This window comes from Ptychodera flava, chromosome 8 (genome assembly GCF_041260155.1).
Source record: "Ptychodera flava strain L36383 chromosome 8, AS_Pfla_20210202, whole genome shotgun sequence".
Classification (NCBI taxonomy): Eukaryota; Metazoa; Hemichordata; class Enteropneusta; family Ptychoderidae; genus Ptychodera; species Ptychodera flava.
In genome coordinates, this window is record NC_091935.1 from 44,055,431 (window position 1) to 44,073,817 (window position 18,387).

The following is an 18,387-nucleotide window of genomic DNA, read 5'->3' on the forward strand; positions in this document are numbered from 1 at the left end:
GCTAGAGATCTGATTTTTTGGCATATAGGGATTAATTAGCAATATAATTTTTTTTTCAAAATGTCATGTGACCTCAATGACCTTTGACCTTGATTATACATATATATGCATATTTCAGTAACCACAAGTTCTATACCCTCCAATTTTGATAGGATATTAGACCTTAAGATGTCACATCTTGTACCTCATTTATAATGCGCATATGTATTTCTTGGCTGGCCAATACTGCTAGAGGTCTCATCTTTTTTCCCGATTTAGAACCATAACTTAGACATGCCTCATGTGTTTCAAATTTGGAACAACAACATAGACCGATGTGCCCATAGATCTCAACATATACACTCCAGTGATACTTCTTAATGACCACATTTTCCTGCCCCATCAAGACTAATACTCCTATTACAAGTGGGGACTATGTCATTGTAAATGACTTGTTGAGTTAATGGTTGTATCACAGTATTCGATATATCTAATTCTGTATTTTTTCCATTTTATATTCTGAATAATTACATTAAACATATTTCACTGTCTCCAGTACATTTCATTTAAGTATTTTCACTTCATGCACTTTATCCCTTTCACACATGTTCAAATATCTGACCAGAGAACAAACACTAAATAGTCCAGGATGGGAGCTACAGTGTCATTGACGCTATTTTTCAAAATTGGTACAAGGACTTTGACCTATATCATACATATGCACATCAATTGTACTGCATCAAACTTTATGAAATATGGTACCGATGATAATCTGTCAGTGTTAGGGTAGGATGCAAAAATGTTTGGTACCATCTTGTTGATTAAGTACTAATTGATTCATTTTAATGACCTTTTTTAGTATGGCGGTTTACATTGGTTTTATGTTTTCACCACCATGGAACTCATTTTTGGCGATTAAAGCCCCATCTGTATCACATTTTTTTTCATCACAGACCTAATTAATGAAGAGGACTCTTTCCTCTCAGAGGACTTGTAATTAAAGTACAATTGGGGACTGTGTTATTGTCAATGACTTGTGTTCTGTAAGTGAGAGCTGATCCCTAACAACCAAACAAGGTCACGTAATTTGAAACTGTCTGCATCTCACACACTACGTAGCTGCATTATGTGGCCTCCTTGGTTGACTGCACCTTCGACTACGATGTAAACTTGTACTTTTTCAACCAGGGGTAGATTAATGCTTTTCACACTAAGCATTGCCTAGATCCATGGCTCCGAATAAGTTTACATCCATTTACCAAGCACATTGCCCTTTTCATTCGTCTAGCGCCCTCCTGTGGCCACTGTGAATTTGAAGTCAAGGCAAGGCCACTGGGGTAAACCCTGGGGAGGGGCTGAAGGCCACTGGGCAGGGGCTGGAGGGTTTTCCCCAGTGGCCTCGCTTTGACTTCAAATTCACAGTGGCCACAGGAGGGCGCTAGACTTATGAAAAGGGTCTATGGTGCAATCACACTACCGAGTGAAGCTGACTGTCATACACTTGCACAAAGAGAATGGCAACCACTGTCAAGAGAATACAACCTTATGGCTCAAATAGAAAACAGTGAGTTCACCCTGCGTACGTCGGAGAGAACATGTCGCAAAACTCTATTTTTACGATTTTTTAGCTCCGCTGTCAGCAACGCGGCACGCATCAAATAGGTTAATTTTCCGTCGTCGTCTGTCAACAATTGCCTTCTCCTCTGAAACTGCAAGTCCAATTGCTTTGAAATTTTATACGCAGTTCAGTTGGGTAGACCTTACTAAATTTTGTTCGAATTGTGGTGAAATTTGCATATTTGTATTTTGGGGGCATTTTTTGGTGTTTTTGGTAAAAAAATCTTCTTCTCTGAAACCGCTTGTCAGATTGCTTTGAAATTTTTTATGCAGTTTACTTAGGGTGACTTCAGTCAGATTTGTTCAAATCGTGATGAAATTTGCATATTTGTATTTTTAAGGCAATTTTTGTCATTTTTGGTAAAAATATCTTTAAAAATCTTCTTCTTCAAAACTACCAGTCAGATAGCTTTGATATTTTGTACATATGTCCCTAGGGATGATCTATTTCAGATTTGTTCAAATTGTGCTGAAATATGCAAATTTGCATTTTTAAGGCAATTTTTGCCATTTTTGGTCAAAAAATGTATTTCTCAAAAAGTACTGGTCTGATAGATCTGAAATTTGGTATACAGGTTTCTATAGATGAACTAAGTAATATATTGAATTTCTGATGAAATCTGTGATTTTGTATTTTTGGGGCAATATTTGCTATTTTTGGTCAAAAAATGTGTATTTCCAAAACTGCTCATCTGATAGCTTTGAAATTTGGTATACAGGTTCAGGTCCTACAGATGAAATAAATGATATTTATTGAAATTACGATGAAATCTGCAATTTTGTATTTTTGGGGCAATTTTTCGCCATTTTTGGTCAAAAAATGTGTATTTCCAAAACTACTCATCAGATAGCTTTGAAATTTGGTATACAGGTTTCTATAGATGAACTAAATTTGATCTTTTGAAATTATGATTAAATGTGAAATTTTTATTTTTGGGGGCAATGGTTGCCATTTTTGGTCAGAAAATTTTGTTCTCAAAAAACTACTCATCAGATAGCTTATTCTCTACATAAACACAGCTGAGCTATATCGGCTGCTAGGTCACGTATTGTGTTTTACAACAGCAAGAACGATTATTTTGCTATGTCGGGCAGATTTTGAAGGTTTTTCAGAAAAAACTTCTGAGAGTTGAAGGATTTACAATGATTGTAGGCGTGTAAAGACCTAATAAAATACAATTCGCGCAGAATGCTGTTTGGTTTTGTTTTCAAAATGTAAAAACATGCCTTTGTCTTGTGCCGTATGACTGCATATGCTGCTATCACAAAGGGCAACAACATGTCAAGTATACAAAAGATGCTGTCATCAATGTGAAGATTAGCCAATCACACAAGTTTGGATTCATGCTATGTTTTCATTCATGCCAATTTGTCGCAATTATTTTTTTTTGCTGATGAGTTTTTCCTCTGTCAGACAACGCATGCTCCTTCAGTTCCCTTCATTCAAGCCATATGATCGACGACATGATGACCCAAAATTTAGTGGCGGATAAATGCCACCAGAAAAAAATTTTGGTGGCAATTTTACAAGTTTTGGTGGCAAATGCAACCATTGCCACCAATAAATTTGAACACTGCGGTGACTTTTTTAGCTCCGCTGTCAGCGACGCAGAGCTTATCAAATAGGTTGATTTTCCGTCGTTGTCGTCGTCGTCGTCGTCCGTCAACAATTGCCTTCTCCTCTGAAACCGCAAGTCCAATTGCTTTGAAATTTTATATGCAGTTCACTTGGGGTGACCTCACTTAAGTTTGTTCAAATCGTGGTGAAATTTGCATATTTGTATTTTGGGGGCATTTTGTTGTGTTTTTGGTAAAAAAATCTTCTCTGAAACCGCTTGTCCGATTGCTTTGAAATGTGATATGCAGTTTACTTAGGGTGACTTCAGTAAGATTTCTTCAAATCATGGTGAAATTTGCATATTTGTATTTTTAAGGCAATTTTTGTCATTTTTGGTAAAAATATCTTTAAAAATCTTCAAAACAACCAGTCAGATAGCTTTGATATTTGGTACATATGTCCCTAGGGATGATCTATTTCAGATTTGTTCAAATTGTGCAGAAATATGCAAATTTGCATTTTTAAGGCAATTTTTGCCATTTTTAGCCAAAAAATGTATTTCTCAAAAAGTACTGGTCTGATATTTTTGAAATTTGGTATACAGGTTTCTATAGATACACTAGTAATATATATTGAATTTCTGATGAAATCTGTAATTTTGTATTTTTGGGGCAATATTTGCCATTTTTGGTCAAAAAATGTGTATTTCCAAAACTACTTATCTGATAGCTTTGAAATTTGGTGTAGAGGTTCCTACACATGAACTAAATGATATTTATTGAAATTATGATGAAATCTGCAATTTTGTATTTTTGGGGCAATTTTTGCCATTTTTGGTCAAAAAATGTGTTTCTCAAAAGTACTCGTCTAACAGCTTTGAAATTTGGTATACAGGTTCCTACAGATGAACTAAATTTGATCTTTTGAAATTATGATGAAATCTGCAATATTTATTTTGGGGAGCAATTGTTGCCATTTTTGGTCAGAAAATTTTGTTCTCAAAAAACTACTCATCAGATAGCTTTGGTTGACATGTTCTTAGGGATGATCCGCTGTGATATATTCAAAGTATGATGAAATCTTCAATTGTGTATTTTTGCAGCTATTTTTGCCACTTTTTTCTGGCCACTGCATTAAGCTATCAAAGATTTCCACCTCCTTCATCAACATGTGTCAAAATAATTATTCTCTATAAAACTCAGCAGAGCTATATCGGCAGCTAGGTTGCTTGTTTCTTTCTGGTTGTGCTAATCAGTTAAATACTTTTGTTCACAATTGATAAACCATAGACAGTTTCAATTCTCCTGTCTATGATTCGACATCCACTGACTCATTCTTTCTCTTCTTCGTCGATCAATAAAAGTTTTTCATCTTCAATACTCTGTTCTTATTTTACAGTCAAAAGTCAATGGTACTATTGTAAGTAATTTATTGTAAGTATGCTTGTAGTCCACGAAGGTGAATGCAGGAATGACCTCCAGCTTTTGTATACTGATTGTTGGTAGCGATGTGGACCTTATCTAATAAATGGTTGTGTGGGGGCATTCAGCTTTAATCAGCATTCACCATCCGACGTCTGGGTCACTTGATGACCTGATATAGATTTGTTCAAATTGTGATTGAATTGTATTTTTAAGGGAATTTTGTCATTGTTGTCACAAAATATTTAACAATCTTCTAAGCATCTTCAAAACTGCTGAGATTTAGGTCCACAGGGATAAACTATTTTATATCTGCTGAAATTGTGCAGAAATATACTCATTTTTGTTGCAACTTTTGCCATTATTTATCACACTCTCACACGCATACCCATTGTTGCAACATTGGAAACTGTTATCTACAAGTTTGTTAGAATAAAGTTGATGGAATGGCTGTTTTTCAACTTACAGATAGTCTAACAGTAAGACCTGTCAAATGGTACAACCTCCATAACCTACCAGTAAATGGCCCAACTACATGTATTATTGTTATGAAAAGTTTTAGTTGCAAACCTTTCTAAGCTGAGTAAAAAGTGAAAATTTATGGAATTTCTCCACAACATATTTGGTACATTAGGGATCTTAAATCGATGAAAAGAATCAAAATCTGATACTTGTACTCCAATCTGGGAAGATACATGGAAGTTTTGATATGTGTGTCTGTGTGTGTGTGTGTGAGTTAGTTTGGCTCAGTTTGTTTTATACATGTGTACATCAGTCTGCCACAGAACCCCTGATTTCCGGTACCATTGTATCATGGGTAATTTGGGTCAAAATGGCGTTCTCGGTGAGACTCGCTGATCAGTTGAAAACAACAACTCTCTCAACTCGGCATTTCAACATGAATTCGCAATGCTCCGCGTTTATTTCTATTCCGACGTTGTGGCCCAAGTTCGAAAGAATACCATCAAAGCCATATGTCACAAAATTACCCAGTTTTATTGCCATGATCATGTTTCAAAAATCCGGTAGCTAAAAATTGCTTATTTTGCAAAAACAACTTCAAAAACGTGTACTTTTGTGTCCACAGAACGATATGCGAAGACACGTGTACGATTACGATCGATACCTTTCTGACTAATGGTGAATGGGTCAGCTCGGTGATCGAATGCGTCATTGTCTTGTAAAACCGCCAGAAACCACAGGTGGTAAATTGGTCAAAATCGTTGATTTTACGGATTTTTAAGAGGTCGTACAGATCACAGCGTTTATTTAGTTTTGAACCAGAGAGTAGAATCATGTACAGTAACATGCCGCCATTGGAAGGAACCTGTTGGTGGTCATGCTTGCATACTTTTACTGGCCTGTCAACAGTAGAAACCAACATGCACTATTTCCGGGGGTTGGAGCAGTACATTTCGCGAGCGTGTACTTTTGTGTCCAAAAATGAAATACGCACAATATTGTCATCAGCGTGTAATACCGTTGACATTAAAAACCTACGTGGTAAAATTGGGTGGAATTCTGACACGACGACTGGTTTGAAGACACTCGAATTTCGAGTAAAAATGTAAAATTCTGTACAATTTCAACCACTTCAACACACAACTGAAATACGAAAACACACACAGCGATGCCGTTGTCAGACAACATCCCTTACAAAAAAGTCCTATTGGACTCCAATAGGAATCAGTCTGATAGGATTGTCCAATAGTATTTTGAGACAATATCCTATTAGACAGTCCCATAGTAGTCCAATAGGAATGCGACACCTGTCCTATGAGACAGTCCCATAGTAGTCCAATAGGAATGCGACACCTGTCCTATGAGACAGTCCCACAGTAGTCCAATAGGAATGTGACACCTGTCCTATGAGACAGTCCCATAGTAGTCCAATAGGAATGCGACACCTGTCCTACGAGACTGTCCCATAGTAGTCCAATAGGAACATTAGACATGTCCTATTAGACAGTCCTATGGTAGTCTAATAATAATATGTCCTATTAGACAGTCCTATGGTAATCCAATTTGAACATTAGAACGTTTCCTTGAACTCAGCCTGTACATGTGTAGACATTGTTATTGTTGAGGAATGAATTCTGGTCTGGACTAGAATTAAAATGTAAACAATAACATTTGCATTTAACACATACAGACGCTAAGAAGACAAGCTATATAGTGGGTGTTTCAATGTTCATTAGGGAGCAAAGAAGAACTTACAATGGATATACTTTTGAACAAAGAAACTTTATTTCTAAAATCAGAAAAATATTATACAAAGCTGTGTGTAACAATTATCTAATTAAACTATTATGGCTGAGACTACAGAAGCATATCCACATAGAATTAAGGTCTGCCTTCATGAAATTTTGAGTTGCAGCTTTATATGGCTGGCTCTTGTTTTAGGTGATAAGTTAATTTGATGCTGCTATGTAATGTATCCAAAAGTTACACAAAACATTTAATTTTCAGTATCATAATTTTAATAATTCAAAAGCCAAATGAGCTCTATCAGCATAGAAAGAATTAAGGTTTCATGATGGCAATACATGAGTTGAAATCGTTGAGATATCAACTTCCTGTTTGTTATGTAACAGGGGGTCCAACCCCGTTGTTCCATTGCTCCTTTGTCTCACATAAATATCAATGCATTTTGACCATATGTATCCAATCACTAACTACATTACTACCTTGGCTTTAAACTTCACTCCTGTTTATATTCTTTGTGTGGACTGAAATGCCTAGTCAACAAGCTAGAAGTCACACAATGGGTATACACTGGATCATGAGCAGGCAAGTAGACAAAGGACTATTGTAAACCTGGCTATTTCCGTAACTATTCAGTCTTCAAAAGGAAAACACTGACATATAATAATCTTTCCTACCTAACTTTGCTGTACTACAGTGATATAAAAGCTGTAAAACACCCGGTTATGCTGCCACACAGTCCTTTTTCAGAGCTACAACTGACCCTTTTGTCTGTTCTGCAGCGGCCATCTTGTTTTGATGATGCTAGCCCATAATGCACTGCAGCCACCCAAATGCATTCTGGGCTTAGGTTTTCCAATAGGACAGTCTAATAGGACTTTAAAAAGGTGTACAAAATATGTGTTGATCAGACATTATAGCTAAGATAATGAGGTGATATTGATTCTCATTTATGAATTTGAAGTGCTGGTAGTTGTAATAGTCTTCAGTCTGTGGAAACTCAATGATATTGTAACTATGTGTTACTCATATGTATGCATGAGCCAGCATGTAAACTTGATTGCTGGGCCTATTTATTGATTTATTTTATTGATTTAAGTGTTTGTTTATTTATTTATGTATTTTGCTTGCTTGTATATTTTTTTTCATTTAATTCTAGAAATAGCAAAATGCAATATTTTTACAAACCATGTTTCCTTCAGTACCAGTCCAAAGATTAATTGCAAATTAATTTGCAAAATATTTTGCTCTCTGAGAATGGTAAGAATAATTTTGTCAGAGCAATAGCAAAAGCTAATGATTCTGACAGAATTGAATAAATCCTTTGTGAATGTCATTTACAAAAGGATTGTCCTGTAGGACATTCAGGGATTGTTCCCATAGGACAAGAATGGTCCCACATAGTTCCTATTGGAATTTCATTTACAATGGGATTGTCCAATAGGACTTAAAATCATCATTCCTATAGGACCAGCCTGGTCCTACACCGTTCCTGTGGTACTCCTATTGGACCACGGTCAATCCCACTTGGGTCCTATAGGACTTTTTCGTAAGGGATGCTCTTTCAAGCTGCCCATCAATATCAAGGCTGTACCCTAGTCAAACTTTAGAACGTCATCGGATCGTGATGACAGTCATAAAATTGTAAAGTGACACATTTCAAATTCCTCAAATTGAGGGCAGTAAACACCGATCTATCCAATCATAACATATGTAACACAGTCTGGTCTCCTACTGAACTCTGACACTCAAATTTTGCATGATCACCCTCTATATAAGGTAAAATGGGCAGAACATGCTTCTTTTTTGGCGTATTGCATTTGGCGGGAAATTCTGGCATGTCCTGAGGACACGCCCAACAATAATGTCACATGACATATTTTGGCAACTGCCATTGGCCAGCTACTTTAATTATTGACACAAGGCGACGTGAATGAATATATAACTAACCAAGGTCACTCATAATTTACGCGCAAGTAGCCCCGAACGAAACACCAGCTGGTCTTCATCTCTGCTGAATATTTCATTGCTGTCTTCATTTTATTGTAGCAATCACTTACAATACTGTATTCTGAAAGTTTTGATGTTTTTTGCACGAATTATATCTACGTAACGTAGGCTCCTGTTTGTTCGTGAGCGCTTTAGTAGTGCCACCGGGTGCCAAACTAGTCTAGTTGGTGAGTGACTAATACTGATTAAATACCTTCATGCCGAGTCGGAGTATTTTCATCGTCTTTTTCAATTAATAATCAAGTAGGTTATCATGTTCAACAGTGTGTGTTGAAAAGTCGGTGAAATATTGTATATTTTACAGTAGATAATTAGTCAGTAGGTGAACGCTTTGTATGATTACTTAGCTATTAATTATTATTATTATTATTATTATTATTATTATTATTTATTATTATTATTATTATTATTATTATTATTATTATTAAAAACTTCTTTAAAGCGCACTACACATACGTCTCAGCGCGCTGTACATGACTGAAGAAAACAAAATACATGACTAAAATGAGAGCAAAGGTAGTTTTTAAAATAAAAAAAGTCACAAATATCGCAAAGAAATTTGGAAAGGAAGTAAAAACAGCGTAAAATGAGCAAAATGGCTAAAAATCACAGTTGATAAAACTCAGTAAAAAGGTAAGTCTTCAAAGCACGTTTAAAACATTCAACATTTTTTGCAGAGCGAATCTCTGATGGCAATGAATTCCAAAGGAAAGGAGCATGAACAGAAAAGGCCCTATGGCCATAGGACTTATTATACTTCCCTTTAGGCGGGACTTATAGCTTTTCCATGGACCGGAGGTTTCTTGCCGGAACATACAACTCAATTAAGTCGCTCAAGTACATGGGTGCAATACCATTAATAATTTTATAAGTAATTAACAGAACCTTGAATCTGATTCGAGCTTCGATTGGAAGCCAATGCAGGTCGATCAACACGGGTGTAATATGGTCAAATTTGCGTGATTGAGTGACGAGACGTGCAGCAGCATTTTGAACTGACTGCAATCGAGAAAGCTGTTCTTTTGATACTCCGTACAAGAGACTATTGCAGTAGTCCAGTTGGGATGTGACGAAGGCATGGATCAATGTCTCGGTGGTACTTCTATCAAGTAATTTGCGGATCTTGCTGATACGGTATAGAGAATAATATCCGTTCCTGCATATTTGGTTGATTTGGTCAGACATAAAACCGTCACTGTTCAGCCTAACACCAAGATTCCGCACAGAGGTGGAGGGTGTGATGTCAAAGTCGCCAATCCTGAGATTGGCCATCACTGACACGTCCGACTTGAGCCTTGATGAGAAATGGATAACCTCTGTCTTGTCGTCATTTAATATCAGCATGTTTGATTTCATCCAGATCCGAATGTTGCCAATGCAATGTTCGAGACAAGAGCGCACATCAGCCGGCGTGTTGCAAATGACATAAACTTGACTGTCATCCGCGTACATCATGCATTCAAGACCGTGTTCCGCGATGATGTCCTCTAAAGGTGCTATGTCCTCTAAAGGTGCTACGTAACGTAGCTCTGAGTTTATGACGCATGGCCATGCCACACGCTGTGATATAATTTGATACAGTTCATTGTTAGCAAACGTGTCAAAAGCCTTTTGCAACACTAGCGATCACAAAATTCTTCTTTCAACAAAAATTATATTGTATCACTTATTCTGGTAAGTCTGTGAGCAAAATGTGCAAAAAGACAACACAGTTGCTTTCGAGGGCATTGATAATTACGTTGATAATTAATCAACATGCTGTCAAAAAATGTTTCAACATTTGATTGGGCATGTGGCTATCTGAAACGCTACCTATATTTGAATTTAGTTCATCATTGTTGCTGTCTAGCTGTGATATCGCAGCGGTAGTTGTGGCGTATATCAAACGCGCTTGGGTCATTCGGGTCATCGCCACAGTCTGCGCTTGCGGAAACCATTTTTATTGTGGGGCCGAAGCGAATGCTAATGTGAGTACGGTTGGCTTGTAATTGCACAGATATTTCTAATATTTGCGATTCAATTACTTGGTAGGAGTTTCAGATAAACTAGCAGCTGAGAAAGCGAGAAATAATGTAGTTTAGAAGCACTTAATAATTTTTCTTGGATCACACGTAACTTGCAATATCCCCCTTCCATAGTGAGAAGTACCATGCATGATGTCATTGCTTTAGATCCAATCGAATTGCTGGTACCGGATACACCCCCAAATCAGGGGTTCTGTGGCAGACTGCATAGTTTGTTACAATTTGTTGCTCTTCAAAGTCATTACTCCGACGTGTGTTATTGTACCTACATTCATTGAAACAAGGTGCCAGGACATTGCATGATATACTTGTCTATCCAGTTTACCATACAACACAATATTGCAATAAAGCGAGTTTCTCAGTCATAATTCCTTGGATATAATCTCAACCAATTTCTGTCACAAGGACTCTTACATATGCACACTTTGTCCTTCAATTTTGTTTCATGATTAGGTTTGGTGTTCATTTCAAATTTCTTGAACACATGTACTCTATATTCAAAAGTTTACTTTGAATCAGGTGCTTAAAGGTTACTAAAGGGGATTATAACATTATATTTTAAAAATTAATATGTGGTATCATGAGAGGTCTACATGGAATCAGCTCAAAATCTGCCATAAGTTTTGACAGTTTCAAAGATGGATTAATCACAAGAAGGAATTCAATTTCTTTACATTCTAGTTCACAAAATGAGTGTTGAGAGGAGTGTGAAAGCTGAACCAGAGGATTTTGAACTTCTTGCAGAAAAAGAGTTCACTCCAACAGATGCGGCGCTTCAAATAGAAGAATTTCACGTAAGAATCAGCATGTTTTACTATCCTCTATTATTTCAGCAAACAGCTTAATTAAAAAAAAACTTTACATGAGTGCTAATCTAACAGTACCCAATGTCACAGTCCCTCCACCCACCGATCTGGAAACAGCTCCTGTTTCTTTGTTCCAATAAGCCGCGTGGCGGGTAAACATATCAATTACAAAAAATCAGAAAATTCCTGACACCTTAAAAGTAACAAGTACGTGAATTTACATGAAAAATACGCTAATTTTAACCAAAATGACCAGAATACACTGCGATATTCACTACAGTGATTTTGCTGAATAAACTTGTCAAGACCGAAATATATTGTACCACAAACTTTTGGATATTGAGGTGGGAGCCACAAGGCTCTTTCACATTTTTAAACATAATAATTCATTTCTTTTCAAAGCTGTTGCATACCCCTTTGGCCTCCAAAACTGATTGAGCTTGCAAGGAATCGCTGCTAGACAACAGTGCATGACTGTACCCCTAAGTCTTGAAATGGGTTAACATAGACACTAACAAAATCACTATCCCAAAAATCGTTTCAGAAGAAAAAACATCAAAATAAGAGTCTCACCATTTGTAAAATACCGTAAATTTAATGTTCAATGACTGAAATATGCTGATTTGGATTAGATTATAACATGGAAGGGAGTAAAAAACTTTGTGACCAAAGAACCAACCTGCGTGATCAAAGTTTAAAATGGCGTCGCAAAAAACTCAACGTCGAAAAAATTAATTTTGAGTAATGTTAGAATGAAAATCGAGTCTAGAAAATAAACTTTTAGGAAGGTAGACACCTCGCAAGTCATATTTCACACATGGCCGATCTATGGTGGTCGCCATCTTGATTTTTAACAACAAATGCATTGTCGAAAACTCAGGTGTTTTCTATAAATGATTAAAGCCGCACTTTTCAATCCAAGGTTCTTGCATTAGTGGAGTGCTCCTTCCAGTCAAACACTTTGCCAGTACGATGTTTGATTTCTATAACATTGATTACACAAACTGATCTCAACCTTTTGTCACCTTTTGCTAATCCTGCAAACAGAGTTTATACAAGCGTTTGATTGACGGTCGGTTCAATCGCCAACGGTCATTGATTCCCCACCACAAACGCTTGAATTTCCTAAAAAATTGTCTTCAAAGTGGCGTTAGACTTTGAATATAACCACAGAGTTTGATCGGCAGCAACTTCGCGCTGACCGCTTGGCAGTCTGTCTGTGTTTTTGCGGCTGGGGAAAACTAAAAAGTGGCATTTTCTGCAGTGTGGGCCCTGGTGTTGCCTGTTTGGTGTCCACTTAACACAATGAACGCCGCCATAGCTTCGCGTCCTTTTAAAGGGAGGCTCCGCCTTTAAAAGAACGCATACAACCAATTTTTAAAACCTCATGGCTGATCGATCACACCAAAGTCATTTTGATTTCTTCTTATTTCTACAAATGAAAGGGGGAGGACTTTAGTACTACAAGGTGCCTCTTCCTACCTAGGGAGGTCAAATTTGATGGGTGAAAATTCGACGGAAAAACACGGAAAATCATAGACGAAAATCTAAAGAAAATACTCTCAATAAACAGTTTCTCAGTTGTATCAGAAATCCTGGCTATGGTAACAAAGTTACCTGAGGAGCGTAGCAAATGACAATAAATAAACATACTCTGCAGTGCAATGTCGCCAAACGCTACTGATGCCATCAACAAGCAAGCATTTACATCCACAATGCACTTCGTACCTATGGTAGAGCAATTAACACCTTTAAACAATAGCGCAAGTGTTGTGTTTCCAGACCGGGGGTGGATTGACTGTGCATATGTGTACAGATTTCTGTCATTTGAAAGTGTTACATGGCATAAAAATTTACAAAAATATATGCTTTAGGGTGAGTATGAAAATGTTACAAATAGAAATAGAAAAGAGAACAAAACGCTGAATGTGCTATTTTTTTAATGACACATACAGTGGAAAACCATTTTTCGCTCCCATGCAAACGGGAGGTATTCTTATAAGATGGAAAAATGGTTGTCTGTATGTATGTATGTCCGTCCTTATCAAAAACATGAAAACCACAACACCCACAGTCTTCATATTTGGTACTGAGGGGCATCCTAGGTTGGAGAAGTGAATTTGTTGAAATCAAGATACTTGTGTCCAAAATATGCAAATGAGGTACAAAAAAGTGACAATCTGTGAAGATGCTGCAACTCAGGAACAAACAGACAGAATGTGTTGATATTTTGTGCATAGGTATCCTTTACAAAAATGTCAATTTTACAGGGATGTCTTCAATTTTTGTAATTTTAAGATTTTCTTTTGATATTTAGGTTGAATAACTGTGTTCTTCAAAAATGCTGTTGAAGAGTCTTAAAACTTGCTTTTAAGGTTACTACCATATTAGTGCCATAACTATTTTGTGACAGGGGTTGGCATTCCACTGGACCGCATTTCTCACTAAAACCAATTTATTGAAAGATGTCTAAAAAGGGTCGACCATAGACAACTTCCGTCCAATTTTGCCTGCACTGTGTAGAAAAACCTCGGGTCAGGGGTTAACTGTAGCCCACCTAAAACCTAAAACCTGTATTCATAATTGAGATCTTGTTATTTTAATTAGTTGTTTTACTTTTGCCTGACCACCTAGTGCATAAACATCCGTCAGAGACAAACTGTATCTTTGTAACACAACCGGTTGATTATTATCGCACTGTACATGGGGTACATTATGTACTGGTATAGTGTTTATTGCCATTGTTTATTATGGAATTTTTGTTCAGACTCACACCCTTATAAACTCACATACTTATTTAAGTTATCCATAAGTCTGTAAATAAGTCTGTATATAAGTTGTTTTTGTGGCAGATACCTACTTGTTTCGTTACAGACTTGTTCCTTTTGTCTATGGCCAAAGTTAGGTCTGTACATACTACTAAGTATGTGTATAGGCCGAAAAATGTAAATTAGCTAGGTAGGCATCGGCCATACAGACCTAAAAATTAGCATAACCACTTAACAATACATACTTAAAGCGCGTAAATATAAGCACTGCAGGTAAAATTGGTATGTAAAATTTACATATTAATTAGCATATATAAGCAGGTAAAATTGGTATGTAAAATTTACATATATTAGCATATATACATACTTCTTGACAATAAGTATGTATGTTCTTAAAAATTAGCATGATGCCTATATATTCAAGTCTCGATGCGTGAAAAAATTGCAAAACCAGGAATTGACAACAGTGATGCAGCCACATCCAACATTTTATGTATGATCATAATTATCATGCTTCTAAACTTGATATACCAGGTCAACAGCTGAAAAATTGACAGTGATACCCAAGACAGAGGGCAGCTTCCAGCAGAGTTCATGGGACAGTGTACATAGTAGCCTTCCCAATACTTCCATCCATTACAAATTTACTCGGTTCAGAATCATTTTGTAATGAACTGTAGTGGATAGACTTGCCATGTAAGAAACTAAAAATTAGTCTTACCTCAACATAGGGAACAAGACAGCACAAGAAGCAACAAGACAACACAAGAAGCAGTTCTCTGATGTCAAGTTTGCAAGCTCTTTATTTCATAGTGGAAGGGGAGATTCATGTGAAAAACCCAACAGAACACGTCTTAAAGTCTGCATTTGATTGTTCACATTATCAAAAGTTGTTTTTGATGCCATCCTTATACTTTCCGATCTTGTTCTGAAACTTCACGTTGGTCTGTTCAGCTTCTTGGCCTTTGCCCATAGATACACTGAGAATAAAAATGATAAATAACAGACAAGGATGTCATTACATCATGTGGAGAGTGAAATTGCTTGTACTTCGTCGACTATCCTTAATATAAAAATTCATGGAAAGAGCATTCACGTGCGTAAATTAAATTATAATAATTGATATAAAATAATTTACCTTCTGATAAAAACACTCATGACATATCTATAAATTATGTTCGTTGTGATTACCAAATCTTTGCTTTTCAGCCTCATTTTCCCCATTGATTAGTGACACGCCATTCCAAACTACAACTACTGACCGGTGGTGATTGGGGTTCAGCACATCTCAAACAGAAGAAATGTAAATCAAAAAGTATCCCTTTATAATATTAAAACCAGGTCAAAGTTTAAATAATAAAATATATGAGTATCTGTTGTATATCATCAATCCGGTCAAAATTTTGAATCAATGAGTAAAAATAACAGATAATAGCCTGGCTCTATTCGTTACTACAACTCTCCTTGTAATTAACGCACAGAGATAGACAGTGACAGTGTGGAGTAACACTTCACTGTCTATTGAGGTACCAACCTCCATCATGGTTTAATTTTTGCCAACACTGTCCGTTCGTTTCGTATACTTGAACAGGGTTCGCCAAGAATGACATCAATATAGCGTGACTAAAGAAGTGAAAACTGTGAAAATTACAGAGACAACTCGTGGATAAGGCGTATTAGAAATTACTTACCGAATTTTTAAACAATCTCTTCGGTCTCTCCTGCCTCCATGCTTCGATCGAACTATGCAATATGGGATGTGTTCGTGTTCTACGGGACGATATCGCGGTCGATCTCAGAATCGGTCATCCAAGGGCCATCAACGCATCGTAAACGCTGTTTGTTGGTTTTAAATTCATAGCTAACCTGTACATACCCTGAATGATTATGTCCTACGGTAATTTTACGCGAAACTGTGTCAAAATCAGAGCGGAAAGAGGTGACAATTTTCTCTCTCACTCAAAACGTCCTAACGTCCCATCAGTGCATATCAGATTTAATTTGCCGCTTAGGATTTGACCCGTGACCTTTTGGCAACTTGACCAATCATAAAGAAATCTTCACATGATCTACAATAATCTGACCAATCGTAAAGAAGTCTTCACATGATCTATGACATCATCAGGCGTGATTCTAAAGTCCTGGGTTCAAAGTCTGATGACCCATGTGACCCACGCACTCAGCCAGCTGGCAACGTGATCGAACATAGCTGTATGCTAGCTCGCATTTGAAAAGCTAAAACGACAGAAAATCCAATACATGTAAACCTTTAACAGATCATCACAACGCTCTGCAAAAACGTCTCCGACATACAAGTCTCGTGACTTACAAACTTGGCTCGATGATGACTTTCATCGCGCACGTCCGGTGTGAGTCGATGTTGAAACTATGCTTATTACGCTGGGATAGCTTCCTGGCATCATACGTAGTCGTATTAAAGCTTTCAATCTACTCTGTGATCGGGACTCGTAGTTCATGTTTGAAAGGGCCCGGTAAGAAAACACAAAAGAACCAGATATACGTTATTTTTGAGTTGCAGATCTTTGAAAGACTAGGCTTTTAAAGGGAGATATGCACGTGAAATAAGTTCAACCATATTTTACGTCAAGCTCAACGTTCATTTTTCGCAAAGCGTTTTTTGGCAGATCGTCCATGTAGCCGACACAGACACGAACTGTCTGATCGTTTTTTGTCTTTTTTCTGTGGAAACAGTTACGCTTTCAATGAGAACTGATCATTCGCAAATCGTACATAAAAAGTCAGTGATCGATTTTCTGTACCGATCAAAGTCAAATGGTAGTTTTTTTTACACAATTTGTTGAACTTCAAAATCAAAATCAACTTTCACATTTCCGAATATGCAGCGTATTATTGTGCAGACTTAAAATACGCGACACCGGCCCAAAACAACATAAGTCTGTAGGAAATTAAACGTAATTGTTTATTTTGACCAAGTAGATAACAAAATAAGTTGTTATGCTCTCCGGACGTAAAACAATTAGGTATGTACGATCACAAAATAAGTATGTATGAAGTTCCAACCACTTATTTTCCCAAAAATAGGTCGTTTTGGGTCGGTACAGACCTAATCACTACACAGTAACTACTTGATAAGTCGTTCAGTTTTCTACGGGCGTCACCTAACTCTAAGTATGCTTGTTGTATTTATACATGTATAACCTTTGTTTCCAAGCATTGCTTTCAACGTGCTTAATGAAGAGCATAAGAAACACTGCATTGTAAACGTAACAGATGATTTTTTAGCTCACATTTGGTTACACCAATGTGAGGTTATCATATAAGCTGAAGTTGGTGGCGTCTGGTATGTATGTGTGTATGTACATATGTCCGTCAACTTCAAAAACTCACGAACCGCTGCTCCTTTAAGCGCAGTATTTGGTCTGTGGATGCATCCTTGGCTGTAGATTTTGTTTAAATGAAGTTTGCAGTGCCCAAATTATGCAAATGAGCTTAAAATTGTGAAAATGGTCAAAATTCGATAACTCAAGAACCGCTGGTTTGATTGCTTTGAAAATTAGTATGCAAGTACCTTAGGTAGACCTCATACAGTTTTGTGTATATCGTGAACATATCTTGAATTTTGTATTTTTGCTGAATTTTTGGAATGTAATAAAGGGAAAGCGGCTGCACACATCGCCTACACTATTTTTTCGTTCTCTGTGTTCGTTTTGATTTTGTGTGTTTGGCTATTCGTGTAGATATAAGCCATCGCGAGACGTAGCCGTAACCTGGCTGTCGAATGACAGGGTGATCCTTTGACGCTACGTTAGTCTCTTCCTCAGTCGCTTTTTGATACTTGCTCTCCTGTGAGTTTTGTTTCACTGTTTGTGGTTTAAAACTTGTCAGTGTTTTGTTCATCCAGTAGGAGGCTAGATACTGATCTGTGGATCAGTTTGTTGTGTTTCATTTGTTTGTAGAAATTGTTGTTAAATTTGAATGTGTTGTTTTTCAGAATACTGTTTAGCATATTTAAATAGG

At 37.0% G+C, this 18,387-nt stretch overlaps 1 protein-coding gene and 1 long non-coding RNA gene across 2 annotated transcripts in view; one reads left to right on the forward strand and one right to left on the reverse strand.

Annotated features, from left to right (window-relative positions):
• Positions 1–15,242, forward strand: part of LOC139139398 (intraflagellar transport protein 25 homolog) — a 58,693-nt gene extending 43,451 nt beyond the window's left edge. Inside the window, exons 3-4 of the mRNA XM_070708307.1 lie at positions 11,496–11,608; positions 14,923–15,242. Of these exons, the coding sequence (XP_070564408.1) occupies positions 11,496–11,608; positions 14,923–14,934 (125 nt within the window). The 3' untranslated portion in view covers positions 14,935–15,242. The remainder of the gene's footprint in view (positions 1–11,495; positions 11,609–14,922) is intronic.
• LOC139139399 (uncharacterized) lies at positions 15,164–16,555 on the reverse strand. The gene is made up of 2 exons (XR_011553795.1): positions 16,080–16,555; positions 15,164–15,368 (listed from the first exon to the last, which is right to left on the reverse strand). It is a non-coding gene; the product is annotated as an uncharacterized lncRNA (long non-coding RNA).
• Positions 16,556–18,387: the final 1,832 nt, after the last annotated feature.